The sequence below is a fragment of the Lissotriton helveticus genome, chromosome 3_1 (genome assembly GCF_964261635.1).
Source record: "Lissotriton helveticus chromosome 3_1, aLisHel1.1, whole genome shotgun sequence".
NCBI classification, from domain to species: domain Eukaryota; kingdom Metazoa; phylum Chordata; class Amphibia; order Caudata; family Salamandridae; genus Lissotriton; species Lissotriton helveticus.
The window spans coordinates 1,634,947,926-1,634,968,169 of NC_136061.1; the positions used below are offsets into that span (position 1 = coordinate 1,634,947,926).

The window sequence follows — 20,244 nt, forward strand, 5'->3', positions numbered from 1 at the left end:
AAAAAAGCTCTCTAGAAGAGTTTTTAGCATCCTCAATTTTGCTTGAGATGTAATTCTGTTTAGATCTTTTAATGGCTTCACTATATTTGGCTAGTGCTAGTTTGTAGGTAAGTTTACCTTGCTCGCTATAGTCAGGCTTCCATCCACGCTCCGAGCGTCTGCACTTAGATTTGAGAAGTTTAAGATCTGAGTTGCACCAGGGGGCTGAGGCTTTATTTCTTCGCCGTTTATTTATTCTTTCGGGGGCCAACTGATTCATAGCTGTCCTAATCCAGTCATCATAATTGTCGGCCGCCTTATCGTTGTCTGGCACTAGCACGGGTGAACTTTTATCAAGCGTCTCCACTAGTTTGTCTTTCTTGATTTTAATGCCAGGGTCTAAATTTTGCAGGGGGCAGGTTCTTCGACTCAGACATGCTATTCTTCCAAAAGGATAGTTTGAAGAAGATGGCCATGTGGTCTGTCCAAGTTAAGGGCACTATTTTGTCCACTGTAATATTAGGATTGTTAGTGAAAATGCCTTCAAGAGTGGGTCAGTCTGAAACCCTCTAGCTAGGTGTCTTTATTCTTATCACTTTCTAGGTGAAAATTAAAACCCCCTAGCATCGTGTAGGTGGGTGTAGGTGGGAGAGTCCAGACAAGATTCCATAAAGGACTGTAGACCTTGAATAAGTACTGCAAGATTACCCCCTTAAAAAACACACTGGACCCAGCAGCCTCCACAACTTAATGCCCCCACTGCTTGTGTGTCTTTAAAACACTGGAAACAGCTATCACTATGGCGGTCCAGTCAAACCTAGGGACAAACATCGTAGACTGCCACCCAAAATATTTCTGTCCTGAACACAAGACAGAAAATCCGGGAGTAAATGCTAGGCATGGTTGATCAAGACTCATCATGCATGTGGATCAACACTTCGCTCAACACAGTGAAGTCCTCCATTCTACTGTGTCATCTCCAGCCCACTGAATGAAGAAGATAAATTCAGTAGGTCAGTGTACATGATTTGACCTCCCTAACACCCCTGTGGCTAGCCATGTTCCACATACTCTTCAAAAGACACCTAATACGCTGATTGACCTCTTACAAAAAGGTAACCATTTCTTCCACTTACATGCTGATACGCAAATCTAACTACTAGTCATAGGACACAATGTTCAATTCCGTAATGTCTCAGTCACAAAGCAATATAGTTACAAAGCAATACAGTCACAAAGCAATACAAAGTGGGCAAGTAAATCCAGTCTAAAGCTCAAGGGTTCAAAGGCATACATCCGAATTCTAGGATCAATTTGTAAGCTAAAGAAAATAACCTACAACAGTCATCCGCTCAACTTCTTCAGAGAAATTATTTTCATCAAAATTAAGGTTAGTTAATTCCCAAATAGGTGCAGTAGACAAATCTTGATACACCAAATAAAAATTCTTACAAATGCCATACCCTCGTTTGCTGCGGAACACCACTTTGTAGTGTTCATAGCCCCAGCAAATTCCCACCTCAATAACGTCAATGTATTAGACAATGGTTTAACATCTTAACAAATAAAAAAAAAAAAAGAACAAATTGAAAAATAAACTACACAAAGCACAAACCACAAACCACCTGTATGCATCATTTAAGGATTGCAGAAAAAACTTCAACTAGCACTGCAAAACCTGTTGCTGGGTGCCAGTAAAATCCAGAATCACATTCAAATAATCTGTCTCACTTTCAGATGCCATGCAAATGTATTCACAGATTATATATTTACTTTGTTTCTCCAATACTTATGAGTGAAAGAAATGCATATATATATTCTATGAATACATTTGCATGTTACGACTTTAAGCCCTGAGGAAGTTCCAGAAGTAGTTAGAACGAAATGCTGTGGTTGGATGTGATATATTCTGATTATAGCAGAAATATAATATTGGACTTCCACTATCTGCTGGTGCACCTTTCCATGTGCTATAATCCTTGATCTGCCGGACAGTAGCACCAAACAGCGGCAGGTACTGGATAAGTAGTGCACAGGACAGTATACATATTGTGTAAACTATGATAGGGGTGCGGTCTAGCTAGTTCTCTGTGGCTTCCATTGCTTTTTTTTTATGTCACTTTCAGATGCCTTCAGGACTCTGTCCCAATCCACCTGCGGAATAAAACCGAATGCTATTTTTTCCACCTGATGCCTTGGTTTGGGCATTCTAAACCTACTAGTGGTTCCAAAACTCTCTTTAAGAACATAAGACATGTACTTCTCAGCAACAGGACTTCACTTATGCAATGACCCATCCTTGTACATCAGACACAACTAACTTCACTGCATATAGGAAACAATAGAAAACCAGCTACTCTAAACACTCTTTTGTTTCCCAAGGATTTTGAAGCATTTTTTTAAGCGCCTACAAGCAAATCAGTTATGCACTGCACGCTATACCACATTAATAATTTAAAAATTTATGAAATATACTTTATAAATAAGAAATAAACACTTACTTTAAGAAATTCCCAAATATGTAAACAAACAGAAATTGTCAAAAAAGCATACCTCTTCTATCTGCATTGCAGCCATTCCAGTCATTAACGATTTAATTCGAATCTGGATGAGGAGAAAAAGAAATTGCACGCCTAAGTTAATGGCTCATACATGGTCAATATTTAGTATGAGGGCCTGAGTTAACTACTGTAAAATAAGACCAAATATAAAATCTTGGGGCCTAACTCATAAAAATATCAGTGGCTATAAATACACCTTATGACTGCAGGAAGTGGGATTCAAAATAAAACATTTCCTATCATGATTCTCAGAGTCAGAACAGAATAATGTTCTGAGAGAAAGTAGAAGCAGCAGACATTGGCTCTCTCATCTGAAAGAAAGAAACTATTAACTGGCATATCTAAGTAGACACACAGTTAGCGAAGCTTTTATGAATATGTTATTTTGAAAACAGATCAGCTTCTTGCAATCCTTCTAAATGAACAAGCTTGCTGTTGCTCTGCCTAATCATTTTAATAATTGCAACTCTGCCTTACAGAGATTATCAAGCTTCTCTAGAATCTAAACCCTGTCTTTCAATATATTTACCGGTTTCAAGATATTCAGGGTAATGAGGAGATATTAAATTATCACTTCAGAGCATAATCCAGGCATCGCTATGACGCGGCTCATTAATCACCTTTGTCATTCCATTTTTTTACACAAATTTAATTCTAGATGTATGTTAAAGTAGTCTTTTCGACTCTGGACAAGCTAGTAGATTTTTTTCTATTTTTGTTGTCCTAGACTTATAGAGAAAATGGATAACAACCTTAACGTTTCAGGTGGCTGAAATGTCACATCTTTCATTTAAGCAATGAAAGAAACATCAACATCTTGCTCAACGCTTTACAATTCTACTGAGAGACACACAACCAGTGTATTTTAATTAGTGTCTTTGAGTCAACCTTCCTGACTAGAACAAATGCCCCTTGGCTCAACAAGTATATGAAACTTCTATTGTCTTCAATTTAGAGTGAAAGACTAAGAGAGAGAGGGTGGATTTCCATTGAGCCTTGCAGGGCACCCAAAAGGTCGGCAAGAAAGTTCTGAAAAGTAAAAGCAATTGTGTAGGAAATCCACTTTTTCTGGGTGGCACCCTGGATTATTCAACTTTTGCTAGGCCCTATATTTTTGTCGGCTTTAGAAATCTATTCACTTCACCCCTGATAACCAGTAGTAAAGGGCCTATGCTCACCCTTTATATATGGGTGATTTGGGATACTCCTATTAGTCATATTTAACTTCCCTATAGGCCCCTACTATATGGCACAAAGTGTACCTAGAGCCTGAAAGTAAAATGCCAGTAGTGAGCGCCCATAGTGCCATCCACTACAGAGACTGTAGCAGTGTAAAAACTGCAATTCGATCTATCATAATAACTACCTTTGACAGGTAAAAAGCTCCCTTTTAAACATTAATAAGTGACTCCTAGGTGGGCCTTGCAGCCCACAAGGAAGGGTGATTGGTATTTAAAAGTAGGACATGTAGACATTTATTGTTAACACAGCCTTACAGGGACTAGCGCCTAAAAGATGTTCACTGTGGCAGGCATAGATCAGATCAAATCCTAATGATGTATCTCAAGAAGGGTGTTAGCTAGAAAAATAATTAACAACTGTTTTTATTGTTATTAAAAATCCAAATCAATGGTGGAGTCAGATTTGTAATAAATATGAAGAAAACGTAACTTTTAGAAAGTTACCTTTCTCTGCCTGGAGTTCATTGGGAATAATTTGCATTTGCTCTCCAACTTCTCCCAGCCAGCGATTGGCATTGGAACAGATAGTGCAAAGTTGTGAAATGCCTCTGAGGGGGAAACAGACTGACCAGGATGGGTTGACTGGCTTCTCTGAACCTCACAAAATATGCAGGGTGGTGGATGGAGTATCCTTTTTATGCTACTGTGTCAAATCCTGTGGGAATGTCAAATCCTGTTTGACAGTTCTGCTTGGTTTACATACAATACTTACTTGGGGCACCCTTGAAAGGAAGAGAACTGGATGCCAAAACAATTCTTCTGTATCCACTGTCTGGTTGCTCAAGAACACTACTTTTGTTCCACCAGACATCTGTCTCTGGGTTTATCGTGGATACAGTGGCTGCAAGAAACTGGATTTTAGAGTTCGATATGGGAGGACACTATGGTTACCATAGTACATTAACTACAACCTCCCTCAGCCCTCAGATCTCAGGTTTAGTTTGCCCTCAGGTCTTCAACTTGATAAAGTCTAAAGCGGGTATGGTTGGCCCTGTGGCCCTTGGGGATGGTCATGAGTCATTCCCACCCACTATCTCATGCCAGGTATTAATGGGACATCTCTAGGCATTCACTTCTGAACACTTCCTGGACCTACAGAAGAGGACTAGACCTGCTGTCTGTGGCCCGAGCGGAGCCCTGAAGGACTGGACCAGCTACCCCTTCTACCCAGGACAAATAAGTGGATTTCAAGGTTCATGAGGCTGACTTCCTGTTCAAGCTACATGTATACAATACACTTTGGGAGTTAACTGACCACTCGAAACCGGGCTGAACTGGAGCCTGCTATTGGCCCCTGCCTGACACCCTGTGAGTCTCTAAGTATTTCACATATCATGGGGGCTATAGAAGTGTACTCCTGTAGTAGATTGTGATTTAAAGTACCAAGTCAGAAGGTAAAATCTTTGACAAGGACGAACCTGGCTGGCCTACTAAAAACTTATCAAATTCATATTTGCGGTTGCCCTTATTGGATTTTAGTAATTTTGATGATTAAAGTTAAAGGAATAATGAAGGAATTATTCTAATTGAGTTTGGGACTTTTGTTTTGCATTTTTACTTCATTACAGCTTTCACATTGCAAATATACTTTACACATTTCCCTAAGTTAAGCCTGTCTGGTCTGAGCAACAGTTACCAGGAAGGTGAGATCAGACTAATTTAGTGACTTTGAGGCTTCACCCTGACAGAAATTGTGATTATTCCTTGAGGTGGGTAGTCACCCACCCCAACTAATAATGTAATTTATGACAAATATGTTATTGTAAGATCATTTTAGAATTAATATTATTACGCTCATTGTTCCCATTGGAAACCAACAATTCATGGAGATGTCCTACCAATCCATTTAGTGGCCAGAAGCAGAAACCAATCAGAAATGTACATTAACTAACAATGCAATATTTGTAGAGCACGAACCTTGAATCATCTTGGGTTCTTTATTCTATTTTCAAAACTAAGCATACATTTTTTTTTTTTTGAAAACCTTTATTTGCAAGAGACAGAGAGAAACAAAGATGTGCCTACAACCCTCTGGGCCGGCCGGTGCAGCATCTCAAAACAACGTTAAGGTACACAGCTCATCAGCCGACAACCAGGGGTCCGGCAGCCACGGTGCATGACATCGATCAATCACAAAACAACAGGATATAAAAAGGTTTCATTTTTTTAAAACAACTAAACAAACGGAGAAGAAAAAGACAAGGCTATGCCCGAATTGTTACAGCCGTTTCATGAGATGCGGGGCGAGTCAGACCTAGAACAATAGGGAAAGACAGGAGAATCTTCAGGGGATAAAAGAAAAAGGGAGGGGGGGGAGAGGGGGGACCCAGCGCCAGTGGTCTAACAAAAATACAGCACGGGAAAGAGCCGAAACACACAGCTAAGGGGAACAAGGAATATCAGGGGGATCAGTGAAAGGGGGGGGTCCCAGACATCCCCACGGAACGAGTTCCATTGGCCCCATATCCTACCCCATTTTTTGGGCCTGCCACGGGAGACATACACAATCTTTTCCTTGAACATGCACCAGTCCATACTATCTTCCCACCCGGAGACCGACGGAGCCCTCTGAGATCCCCACAATTGTGCAATGTCCCTCTTTGCAACCATGTTCCCCAGCGTCACCCATTGAGTCTGAGCAACATTACAATCAGTCGGCTCCCATACATTCAAGAGACAACGCCGGGCTTCAGGCAGCAACTGAACATGCGTAACTTCACTCATCACCGCATACACTCCATTCCAAAAAGGTACAACCTCCGGACACTCCCATATAATATGGAGGAAGGTAGCAAGCATACCACAGCCCCGCCGACACAATCCATCCTCTGAAAAACCCATATGCATCAGTCTGGGACCCGTGACATAGACCCGGTGTAGAATTTTCAGCTGAACGAGTCGCAGACGCGCCGGAATCGCAACCTCCTTAGGAGAGGATATCGCGGCCTGCCAATCCTCATCATCCAGCTCCAGTCCGTCATCAGTCCAAGAAGTACGCAAATGAAGAAGCAAATCCGACCGAGTATTAATAAGCTTCTTATATATAAGAGAGATAGTGCTGTCCGGCACATGTCCGTCCAGCACCCTGTCTTCCAAGGGGGAGCTCTCCGGGATGACAGACCCAGCCGGAAAAACCGACCCAATGGCATGACGAACCTGAAGGTACCGGAAAAACTCCGAATCAGTCAAACCATATTCCTGTTGCAATTCAGCAAAGGACTTAACCCTGTCCTTAACCCAGAGGTCATCCAACTTACTGATCCCGATGAGGTCCCATCTATCAAACCCTTTTGAGGTCCACAACTCACCCAGCCTCTCCGCAGCAAATAGAGGGGTCGCTCTGGTCAGCCTATCTGTCCATCCGGTAGCCGCGGTTGCGCTGCCCCATACCCGCACCGCCACTCCAGTGGGTCCCGTCAAGTTCTTCCTAGCACCCCGAGAATAGAACGCCCTGTAATAATTTCCCCCGGGCAAGAGCCACCGGTCCATTTCGTAAGCAGGGTTCGGAACTGGACCATACATCGCATGATTCACAGCACTCAGTTGAGATGCCCAATAATACAGTCGTATATCAGGTAACGCAATGCCCCCATCGTACCAGGGTAACGTGAGCTTGGCTAACGCAATACGAGGCCGGCCAGCCCATACCAGCTTCCTTTGGAGGCCCTCAATTTCGCGAAAATAGCTAGCCGGCACTAGATCAAGTGTATTTTGCACAGCATATAAGAACCGGGGAAGAGACATCATTTTAAACAGGGCCGCCCGACCCAGGGGGGATAAGGGCAGATTACACCAAGCCGCGACGTCCGACCGAAGTCGGGCGAGTGGAGGCAACAGATTCCGATCATAGCGCAACACAGGGTCAAGTGAAATATAAATACCCAAATACTTAAAACCCTCGGTACGGACCGGGATCGGGCACACTCGGGGCAAAGAGAGAGGGTCACCGGTAAGCGGGAAAATACAGGATTTGGACCAATTGATAACCAACCCGGAGTTACGTCCAAAGGAACGCAGGACATCAAAGAGGACTCCCAATGACTTACGGGGGGACGTCAAATACAACAAAATATCATCGGCATATAATGAAACACGATCTTCAAAATCAGGGGACCACCGAATACCCTTCAAGGAGGGTTCCCACCGGAGCCAGGCGGCCAGCGGCTCGAGCGCGAGGGCGAACAACAGCGGTGACAAAGGACATCCCTGCCTCGTGCCTCGCCCAAGAGTGAAGGGTCTCGAAGCTCTACCATTTACCACCACCTGCGCCAACGGTTGCTCATACAGGAGTTTAACCCATGCAATGAATTTCGGGCCAAAACCAAACTTGGCGAGAGTAGCCCACAAATATGGCCACTCAACCGTATCAAAAGCCATCGAAGCATCAAGAGAAACCAAGATGGCTCACTCACCAAGAGATCCCGCCCTCGCCATGACGCCATGCAGTCGGCGAAGATTGAGTGCAGTATTACGCTGGGGGATAAAACCGGACTGATCAGGGTGAACCAGTCCGCTAATCACCGTGGCTAGTCGGTTTGCCAGTAGTTTCGCCAATATCTTGGGTTCCGCGTTCAAAAGCGAAATCGGGCGATACGAGGAACAGCACTCACGGGGTTTGCCGTCTTTATGAATGACCACAATAGAGGCCAGCCTCTGGTCTCTAGGAAGACAGCCGAGGTCACGCGACGCCGCAAACATACGCAGCAGATACGGCGCCATTTTATCCGGGCACAGCTTATACAGCTCGACCGGTATGCCGTTAGGGCCCGAAGCCTTTCCTGAACGAAGAGAGCGAATAGCGAGCGCGACCTCATCGACGGAGAAATCAGCCTCCATTAGAACCCCATCCGATTCCGCGAGACTGGGCAGCTCAAGATCACAAAGTAGCAAGCGCAAGTCCTCCTCCGGCAGGCCCGAAACCGGCGCATACACAACCCGAAAGTGCTGGGCAAACACCTCAACTATCTCAACCGGGTCCACGACTCGCACTCCAACTCTCTCAACCACAGGCACCACACGATTCAGTCTGTCTCGCTTATCCAGCCATGCGCTCAACTTCCCCGCTTTATCACCCACGTCGTACAGACGCCCCTGTTGCATACGATGCAGTGCCTCAGCCGAGGTAGTAACCAAGGCTCTGTAATCAGATTGCTTAAGAGCCAAAACATGCAGCGTCTCAGGCGTAACCCCAGCCTCCAACCGCTCCTCCAACACAGTAATCTCAGACTCCAGTCTCACCACCTCTTCTTGTGTGCGCCGCTTCTTGTCAGCAATGAGGGATAAAGTCTGACCACGGATAACAGTTTTATAGGCCTCCCATAAGGAGACTAGGGAAGACACCGATCCCTCATTTTCAGCAAAATAAAAATTCATGCATTTGACCACCTCTGCTCTGATCTTAGGGTCCTGAAAATGCCATGGATTTATCGGGGCAATTCGGCCCCCGTTCCCCAAACAGATATCCAAGTGGAGCCATATCGGGGAGTGGTCTGAGATCCCTCTAGCCAAGTGGTTAACTTCACGCACAGAGAGCAACTGCACCACCGGCACGAGGAAATAGTCAATTCTCGAGAGACTGCCATTAGCCCCCGAGTGGAAAGTGTACTGAAGCCGGCCAGGGTGCAGCTGCCTCCAGCAGTCGGCCAAACCGAAGGCATCCAAGAATCTCCCCAACCACAACTGCAAGGCAGGGAGGAGCCGGGGGGGGGCTACGATCACTCTCTCCATTCGCCACAGAGTTAAAGTCCCCACCCAACACCAGTAAGCCATCAGGCAACCCAAGGACAACCTCACCCAAGTCGGTGAACGTGGTAGATTGCAGCCCAGGCGGGACATAAATAGACAGTATGGAAATCAATTTCCCCTCCCATCTCCCCGTAATGCCAGCATAGCGGCCCCTGTCATCCAGCACCGTGCTATCTATCTCCAGGGGAAGGGAATTCCTGACCAGGATACCAACCCCTCTTGATCCCGAAGTAAAGCCGGAATGTGCCACCAAACGATAGCCTCTCCTGTCCAATGCATGACATGTATTGCCCACCAAATGGGTCTCCTGAAGCAAGACCACATCTGGGGTGTGTCTCTTCAAATATTGTAGCACAATCCCACGTTTTATCCTGTCCCCAAGACCGTTAACATTCCAGCTCAACACCCTGAGTCCCCTACCCCCCATCCCGGAAGAAGACCGACCGCCCCTCCCATCCCGAAACAGACACATGAAAGCAATTGTAAAGCATAGCACAGCCTCGAAACCAACAAAGAGAAAAGAACCCCACCACCACCCCCAAGGAACCCACCAAATTCAAACCCCCCTCCCTGCACCCCTGCGGTAGACCTAATAGCCACCCCAATTTGCAGTGTGCCTGTCGCCCCATTAAACTAACCTACAGAAAGAGAGAAAAAGTCCCCAGAGGAGGAAGATCCCCGAACCCCCCCCCACCCCCGGGCATTCACACAATGCTTGAAACAAAGTCTCTAAGCCACTGCAGCGGATGATGGCTCGCCGATGTAGACTCACTGCTCCTGGCCCTCCACGCCTCCCTCAGCGCCTCTCGAGTCCTCCGGGCCCTCATGATGCGTCGACAAAGTGTCTAACCATTCACTAACCACCTCAGGGCGGTCAAAGAAGAATGCACGATCAGCATGTTCGATTCTCAGGCGGGCCGGGAAGAGCATAGCATATTTCAGTCCCAGGTCCCTGAGTCGTCTTTTCACACCCGTAAAGCCCATCCTCTGTTTCTGAACTGCCTGAGTAAAGTCAGGGTAAAAACTAATTGAAACGTTCTCAAATTTAGTGGGCCCATTGGTGCGCGAAGCTTGCAGGATAGCGTCCCTATCACGAAAATTGAAAAGTCTAGCAATTATGGGCCGCGGAGCGGCTCCCGACTTTGGCTTGCCACCCGGGACGCGGTGGGCGCGCTCCACAGCGAAGAATTTACTGAGGCCTTTCGGCACCAGATGCTTCAACACGAGGTCCTCCACCAGGATATCAACAGGCATGTCGGCAGAAGTCTCCGGGACACCCACAATGCGGACGTTATTGCGCCTGGTCCGGCCTTCGAAATCTTCCAACCGATTGGCAAACAGGTCACAAGTAGTCCTAAGATGGCGGACCGTGGTCTGAAGGTCCGAGACATCCGTGGTCAAACTAGCAGTCTTGAGATCGAGAGATTTGACACGCTCATTCGTTTTCCCAAGGTCCGCTCTGATGAGGGTGACATCAATCGCCACCGTATCAATTTTAGCCGCTAGAGTTTCATATTGCTGACCCATGGCGGATTGGACACTCGCAATAGCGCCCATAACGTCCTTCAACGTTGGCTCCTCGTCATCAGGAGCACCATCCCCAGCTTCATCCAGGGCACCACTCAATTCGCCCGGGGAGCCCCGTGGTCGAGTAAATCGATCAATGGTCTGAGATTGGGTGACCCCCCCTCGGGACGAGCCTCTAGTGCCGCGCCTCTCAACGACTGTTCTGCCCGTCATGTCGTGGAAGGAGCTCCAAAGGGAATTGTAAGATCAAGGCAAAGCGAACTCCGTCGTGGCAGGCTCTGAACTGCGAGTGGATAAGGGCGCAGCATAAGCAGCAGGCTGGCAACGGTAACAGAATCGGAACTCGGATCTGGAAGTGAGCGTTCACAACAAAAAGAAGAAACGAAACCGAAAGTATACCAGGGGCAGCGGGCGTGGCCTATCCGCCGTTGTTGTTCGATTGCCACCTGGGTACCTCGGGGACTCAAGCCCCCGGCTGGCATACGATATAGGCCTCAAAGTTCAAAGCGCAGCAGGTCCAGTATCCGACGGCCAAATCGATTTCTGAAAAGAACGCTGGCATCAGCAGGGCTTCAATAAAGAGCACCCATCGTCAAAATCAGGATATTGCACAGGATAGTCGCGGGAGGCGGAAGGGGTATCGGGAGCCCTTAGCTCACGCGTCCATCTTGGAATCGCGCGAAGCTCCTCCCCCCTAAGCATACATTTAAAGATGAGTATGGTACATTTTTAAAGTACATCACACAAACATTACATTGTTTTCACAAGTTTCACATAACCGTGCGGTATCAGTCTGTCCATCCTACAATATGTATGGTGGCCATAATATACAAGAGCACCCTACAAACAAGTGCCCTTGCAAGTCCAATGAGTATTCCAGCCCTGCCTCTTTTAGGGTGTTTTTTCCTCTTTCCTTTATGTGTTTGTATCCCCTGTTCCCTATATTATACAGACAGCAAGTGAATTCTACCTACTATCCCTGCAGACCTTAAACAATATCCATGCAATCATCCTGGGGCATTTTGATCACCGCTAGCAGGAACCAGTATTGACGTACAATACATATCAAGACTCTAAAAAAATATCTAGATTAAGATATCGTCTGACATATAGGGACCACATATGGCCACTGAACATCATGGATAATGTACTGTGGAAACTCAGGGACCCCAAAGTTTCAAAAGATTTCTGTAACGCTGTGTACATGTGTCTGCGCACAGCTGGTGCCCTTCAGCAGACCTGCAGTGCCTGAAAATGTTTTGCCCCAAGGATCGTCTCTACAGCGCAGTGTGTATGTGTCAGAGCACCGCCTGTGACCTTCGTGAAGTTTACCTTGCCCCAGTGTGCTGCGTGTCGTTCACCGCCACCGGCCCGAGCCGCGATCTGTAAAGTGTTGTGTACCACGCCCCGAAGCCGGCCTCAGCCGCAACCTACAACGTGCTACCTGCTTTCACCTCCGCCGGCCCGACCTCGACCTGCAAAGATCACCAGAGCTGCCCAGCAGGATGACGACTGCGAGGAGGAGAGAACCAACCCCCAAGTAACGTTTAGATCGAGAATCTGAACCGCTACGTGTGGCGCTGCCATGGAGCGGGTGGTGGGGCTGCGGGGAACCGTTTCCGCTGGGGCTACGATAGTGGAGCTTCCTCTCCTGGTAACGTCCCCGGTCCAGAGGGATCGGCGGATTCTAGTAAGTTCTCCTGCAAATAACGCATTCGGGGGCAAACTCTGATTACGGCTGGCCACGGAATCAGATTTTTTGTGGGCAAAGCAGATTGTAAGATAAGTGGGGCACCGCGCACCAGAGCCAAGTGGCAGGTGCTTGTAACAATACTTTTTTTAAAGCTAAAACAGTCTTTGTCAAGTAACCTACCATGCACCTGTGACTGTTTTGCATCTGCCTAAGGAAATACGGAATCTACAAGTTTGTTTTTAAAAACAACATTCCAAAGAACCATTCAAAGAAGAACATTAATTGTGTATGTTGGAGTTTTGTCGTTTTGGTCTTGCATAACTTAGATAAAAATTCTTTATTTTTCTAAACCTGTGTGGTGTTTCACTGTGTTACTGTGAGTGTTGGTACACATACTTTACACTCTGCCTTGAGGATAAGCCTGTCTGCTCGTGCCAAGCTACCAAGGGGTGAGAGGGGGTTATCTAGAGTGTGTTTCCCCCTTACCCTGACTAGACAGGGTCCCTATTTGGTCAAAGGTACCTACCTCTGCCAACTAGACACCTTTCTAACCCCACTGCAGAGACCGCATATATCACCTGGTGTGCTCAACGAGTAGGATGAAGGTGACCCTCAGTCTTTGCAGTCTCAGAGTCACTGTACCTGAAATTCAGCAACAAGGATGAAAGATCAGGGTCATAGCCTCAACATCATGGACTCTCTTTGCCGGGGAGGAAGACTGAAACTGAACCTTCTCCCAAATGGCTCTGATGAAGGGGAGCACCTGAGAAGAAACCAGGTGTGACTTCGGCATATTGATTGTGAACTCCAAAAATGACAGGAGATTTGCTGTAGTCTGGAGGTGATTGACAACTGCCTGGGGCGAGCTGACCTTCAACAGCCAGTAGTGGAGGTAGGGAAAGACTGGTGCCCCTGAACTCTGAAGGAGTGATGCCACCACCACCATCACTTTCTTGAACACTGGAGGAGCACAGATGAGACCACAGGGGATGACAGGGAACTGAAAATGCTTCTGTGTCACCACCAACCACGGGTAGAGGTGTGGGCGTGCAGGACAGGTATATGGAAATAGACGTCTTGCAGGATCAACAACAGTATTCAGTGTCAACTTATACATCGATTTTGATGGAGATAAAGACTGACCCCTGGAACGACTTCTGCAAGTGGAATGGTACCGGGACTGAACTTTTTTTGCTTGCCAATGTAGAGTTTCACCTCACAGTTATGTAGGCCTTCAAGTTTATCAATGAGCAATCACTGCAGGCCTTAAACTAGAGTCATGACTTGACCCCACGCACCACAGTCAAATCTGATGAGGGTCACATACATTTATTTGGGACAGTCCCTACATAGTTTAAAACCTGTCATTGGGGAGGTAACATTGCCCTTGCACAATGTTTCACAATTTTGAAGGGTCTCAGAGGCTCCAGATCTGCATCAGGTGATGCAGAAAGAAAGGAACGAATGTTAGCGTACGCTCAGAAGTGGTACCCATATAGGCTGTGTACCTCGTTTCCAGAGGGAACGGCGTCCACGGGGAGCCCCACGGAGCCCCCCACCAGCATGCAGAGGTATAGCGGAAAATTTTCCAGATCCAGACTGATGCAAGGGAAATATACAAAAGGTGAGGAATCTGTGGCTAGAAGACTTCATCAAAAATCAGGACTCTTCTGGCAGACGTAACACCCCAGGATGACAAAAGAATGTACAGCTTTAAAAGAAGCTTCCGTCATAGAGCTAACCCTGTAGCCCAGGTTATCTATTCTTTGGAGGTCTTTATCTGGTGGTGCCAAAGCCAGCATGACAAAATCCTTTGATCGTCTTTATGCTGCAGTGACTATTAATCCAGTTTTGGGTGGCCCGATAACAGGATGCAGCTAGATTTGGAGCTTGATACATCATCACTGGTGTCTTCCTTAATTTAAGGACCTCAGTCCATCTACATTTCAGTAGTGAGACACACTTTAAAGCTTTTCAGGGTTACTATTTGAAATCACAGACAAAGCATTGCTGCTCGACTTATGCCATAGGGGGATTGAATTATTTAACAGCTTTTTGCAGGAGAGAAAGAAAAAGGCCTATGCTGTCTCTGTGAGTAAGGATGAGTAGGAGATGTATCCCCCACCTTTGGTAATACATAATCCTCACAGTCATGTTCAGAGTACTTCTGCTCTTCCTCTTGCAGTTCGCCGTCTTCTTCCATTTCTGACAACTGATTAGAATCGGATGTGTCCTGGCCTCCCATGTTCCTAGGTTTTGTCCAGACTGAGTGTTAAGTCTGTGCTGGCAGAGGAGGAAATTGTGGCGGTGCCTCCAGTATCCAGTATGCTGAAGAAGTGGTGATGGTGAAGGTATTTTTGGTGGAGGTGGTGCCATGGGTGGCCTGGGAGGTGGTCCAATTGGTGGCGGCCCTACGAGCTGTTGAGAAAGCAGTTTCCTAAAAGTGTTTGCCATCTGATTTAGTGTCATCATGATTGCCAGAGGTACCTGCATCACCTCTCACTCCTTGAAGTAGCGTCAAGGACAATTTGAAGGTGGAGAATTTTCAGAAACAAAGGTTTGTGTTTGCCAGTCATATCCTTGCTATTCTTTCTCTTCCTAATACACTTCGTCCATAATTACAAAACACCCTTAGCTGTGTAATACTAAATGCTGTATCTAGACGTTCTCTAAATCAAGGATGTCAGCCTCAATCTCACATTCTAGAATCTGGGTCAGCAGATGCGGAGTCACTTTTAATGGACAATCAAAAAACGTGGCTGAAAACGGAAGTTATCAACAAGGTGGTAGAAGTCTGTGGGTTGATTGCCACTGGTTTCACCGTCAACGGTGAACACTGTTCCGCTTTTGACAGACTTAGACTCATAATATAAAATCTCCTAATAAACATAAAAACCTTTCCTAGTACAAATGGCCAACATGCAATAACCAAGGGGCATCCTATAATACAAGGTCGAGATGTTATTCATCAATCAAACCCAAGAAGATCACTCCTGCGTTTGATCACTCATCATGCCATACAATGGTATCTAAAAGTAACTGACAGAAACCCCATTTCAGTTCTTGATGAAAGCCATCACAACCAAGTGCTGCCTTACATTATAGAAAGAAAAAATGGATAAAATCATATCATATGCAAAACACTCTTCAGATATGGTTGCAATGGATTTCCTACTGAGACCTCACCAACACAAACCTACAGAATAGTCTTTTTGCTTAAAAAGTAATAAATCCAATCATTCTGCAAAAGCTGGCATTCTCCTGCCAATGTATCCTTGTTACATGGAGCTGAATTACTTATTAAATGTTTGAAATGCCTAGTTAGCAAAAAACTGCCTTCAGCAATCTAACTTGTTCAGATATTAATTATGGATGAATGGTGATCAAATGATGTATTAGTTCACCTTTGCACCACAAAGGTGTCAACAGTGACAGCTGTCATTTAAAACTGCCCAACCAGTTTGATCTAATGTTACTACTATAAGTACCCCCTCAAAGGAATAATCTCAATTAATGTTGTATCTTCAGATTTATTAAAGGAAAGCTTGGGGATCGCAGCTGTTAACTGTATAACAGAGTGCCTATTTAAAATATCATGCACCTAACAGAGTATCATCTTGCTTGGTATTGATTGCAGAAGCACTACCCTTGATAGATTCAGTATTTTCAAGAGGATTAAAAGTTAAATGAGATTGCACAACAATCCTCTTATTGATTTCAGATGTTATTATGGCCTTTGAAAACCCATTACACATTAGGTATGCTGGCTTTATCAACAATGTTTTAACAAACCTCATCCTTAACCTGATCATAGCATTAGTTTTGCAAGCAGGGTAACAATCCTGGCCCAACCTTTTCTCTATAATGTGGGAGGCAGCGATCTATAACTTCAGACACAACAACTCCTGTCGATATTTAACACACTCCCTGGACTTTGGAAGCCCCTTATCAAAAATAGGTGAGCTGACCTCAGAATCAGTAAACGCTTCAGATACACTAGAAATTGAGTTTTTTATTGGGGACAAAAATTAGAAATACGTGTCTGTTTGTCAAGAGGATGATCCCTTCTGTTACTAACTAAATGATTAACTGGTTTATAATAATATGAACTATTTAATAACAATAGCAGAATATAAACACTGTAAGCTACAAAAACAAAAACAAGTCCAAAGCAGGATGTCCTTTGTACTGCACAGAGATAAATGACATAAAAAGTGTCTTAATTGACCAGAAACATCATTAAAAGACAATATTTTCAGAATACAGAAGAATAACTCCCAAAAATATTTCAACAATATTTGAAAACTGGAGAAGTATTATAAAGGACACTTTATATGACTGGGCAATAATGACTGCACAAATAACAATAAAATGTATAGTCTTAAACTGTAAATGAGATTTAAAAAAATCATTTCAATAATACATTATGCGTCTACCTTCATACAGGTACACAATGTAAGACTATGTTAATCGCACCTCTTCTGCAGCTTGAATATCATCTTCCTCATGAAGGTCAGCCTTTCCCACAGGGGATAACACGACTTTCTTATCCTCTGGCTAAAAAAAAAGAACAAAATCAAAGTACGATGAAAGGTGTCCCTCAGAGTTATTAAAGAAAAAACATATATTACCATAAATCAATTTATCAGCGTGAAGAAAACGTACATACTTTTTTTATTTTAGTTTAAATCTACAGTTGTTTGATAGCAACACTTTAATGGTAAACATCATGAAAAAGATGCTGACAGAATAAAAAAAGGTAAGTTTTCCTTCTTTGTTAAAAAAAACATACATTTAGCAAATCCTATATCTGTTAATTTTGCATAAAATGGATGCCTTACACAATATGACCGACTCTAAAAAAGATTTCTTCTTGTGCACCTACAACTCCTGATTGTCTGAGATAGATTATAGACGTGAAGACACTACACATTACAATTACATTTCCATGTACACATTCCATCCAACAGTACTCATTATACATTAACTTTCTAATACCGCTAATAATTTGCTTTTCTTAAAAGACACACATATGTTTATACCACAGCACCAAAGACATATCTAGCAGGGTCCACGCTACGCCTGAACTTTAAATAGGGTGATTCCTCAGGACCTACAAACTATAGGATGATCATTCTACTGGACAGGAAAAAAGCTATTAACTACACTTCAGACCTGGGTGGAAGATAAAGATATTTTACCTCCATGACCAACCAGATGTAGACCAGGGTAGCGAAATCTAAACAGTATACCAACTTTACGAATCCTACAATATTATGCAGTCTACCCAAACCTGACCACTATTTGTCTGCATTGTTGACTTTTCCTTGGGATTCGAATTGGTTGGCTGGAAACATCCTGTGGAAAAGCTTATTAATTGAGGCCCTGAACCCACTTTGTTCTAGAACATACAGATACTAAAGCAGGGCTTATGTTGGGGCCCCACCTTTTTTTGTCAATATACAGATATGGTGCACTATTTAGAGCAGGTGCATGTGTTTCTACCAAAACTGGAAAGTCAACACTCATAAACAAACAATATGCAGACAATACTTTAGTAGTAGACAACATGCATGTGGGTCTCTAACGAATTTTTAACAGAGGTTTACAAGTGAAACAACTTCTAGATTAAAATATTATAATCTTAGAACACAAAAAAGCCTAAGGACCAAGGTATTTTGGAGAGACCAAGTTCAGTGTATCAAGATCACACAACTACCCTGGGCTCTGGACAAAACCTTATCTCAGATTGGACTAGTTTGTCGGGGTAGGCCATAAGTAGAATGTTTCAAAGGGTTCTGCTGTATTCGCAAAGCTGAGCCATACATTTGTTAAAAACAAAGTTAATACACATTCCGATGTATGGTGCCACGGCTTTTCTGGGAAACCAGGGAAGCCGTTGCATATATTGTGCCAGCTGCCTCTGTTCAGCGTTAGGCCTAACACTGGTATCACTGAACTGCAGATTGGACAAGAGCTTGGGGCTTAAGAGCCAGGAACTGAGGGTTGCGCATGTGTCATCGACATATTTATACAGATTAAGAACTGATAAGCAGGGATCCCTAAAATCTCCAATTTAGACACAGTTCATTCCATCTTTTGGAGACAAGAAAACTAGTTCGGTGACTTTTTATTTGCGATGATGCTCAGAGATACTGCTTTCACCTGCAGCATGTATACTACTGGTAAAAAGGCAACTAAAAATTTGATACAACTATGTTGTGCTAGTCCATTACTGTATATTCCACAAGTGACCTTCTTCCAACAACTGTTTTATTTAGAAATGATCCAAATGACAAACGAGACACCAGAATACTGCTGAATGGGCAGAAGTGCTCAAATCAAATAATATTCCTTTCTGTACAATTCCTGAAAAGCGCAGAGAAACCAATGAACAAGCAGCAGAAAGTGTGTGTGGCGAGTGTTCAAAAAGAGTGTAGGGGGCGTAGCTACGCGGGCGAAGATGGTGGACGCAGCTTGTTAGAGCTCCCACCGGCCTGTTCTTTATCCGCTTAATTATCCTGGCTTCCGGACCCGTTTAGTCACCCACACCGCCGATGAGAAGTGCGGAGGGCAGGAGGTGTCGTCCGGTGTGCCCTTCGGTGCTCCCGGATCACTGGCAGAGCCGAAAACAGCGGCAGCAGTCTGCGGCCTAGTCCCCGAGGGAAAGCCGGGACCTCGAGTTTGGCGCTCCCCGGCCGGGGGGTCTTCGCGCCGGCCTGCTGACATCCGCTTCCTCGGGGCTGGCGGGACTCTCCTAACTGGCGGAGCGAGGAGCTGCTGGAAGGACCCCCCAGTTGTGGTGGGTGCTTGTTCTGGCGTCTGGAGGTGGCTGGAGAGCGACGCGGCCTACATCGGGGCCGGGGCGATCCTGAGACGACCGGTGGGGGTATCTGGCTGGACGATACCCTGGTTGGGCCTGAGAGCCGCCGGTGAGTGCCCGAGACAGCTGGTTGACGGAGCGGGGGGCTCCCCGACCGACTACAGGTGGTGGCTAGCGGTGTGGACGGGAGTGGCCCCACGGGACCCCCGCTAGTGTCAGGAGTGCCGGTGGAGCAAGGCGGAGCAGAGACTGAGCCCGGCCAATACACTGCAGTGCACGTATTCTCTCCAGATGATCTAGTGGAGCGCGGGTAACGATAAGAAGAGAGCCCCCTCCTCCCCCCTGGCCCTTCATATCCCCCCTGGTGGTGGACGGTGCTTGAAGACTTGTGGGCCAAGTGTCCGCCCTGCGGTGAGTGCGTGCCTGTGGTCCGGGTTGCGGAGGAGGGCCCAGAGGCTGGTCGCAGCTGCTTGGATAACTGTCGGACCTTGGGGTGCTGTGGCCATGACCAGAGGAGGGGGCGGCAGTGGATCCGCTAAGCAAGGGACCCTGGATAAATTTACCGGGACGAGTGGGGCTTCGGGCGCCTCGGGCGGGGGCCATGGCTCGGGCCCTGACAACGCGGCTCTGATGGCGACAATTACCCAGTCCAGAGACATGCTGGACGCCAAGATC

General features: G+C 45.6%; 1 protein-coding gene across 1 annotated transcript in view; it reads right to left on the minus strand.

Moving 5' to 3' along the window:
- CCDC93 (CCC complex scaffolding subunit CCDC93) overlaps positions 1-20,244 on the minus strand; it is a 1,137,947-nt gene that overhangs the window by 851,392 nt on the left and 266,311 nt on the right. Inside the window, exons 9-10 of the mRNA XM_078682376.1 lie at positions 17,223-17,303; positions 2,533-2,583 (exon numbers count right to left, since the gene is read on the minus strand). Of these exons, the coding sequence (XP_078538502.1) occupies positions 2,533-2,583; positions 17,223-17,303 (132 nt within the window). The remainder of the gene's footprint in view (positions 1-2,532; positions 2,584-17,222; positions 17,304-20,244) is intronic.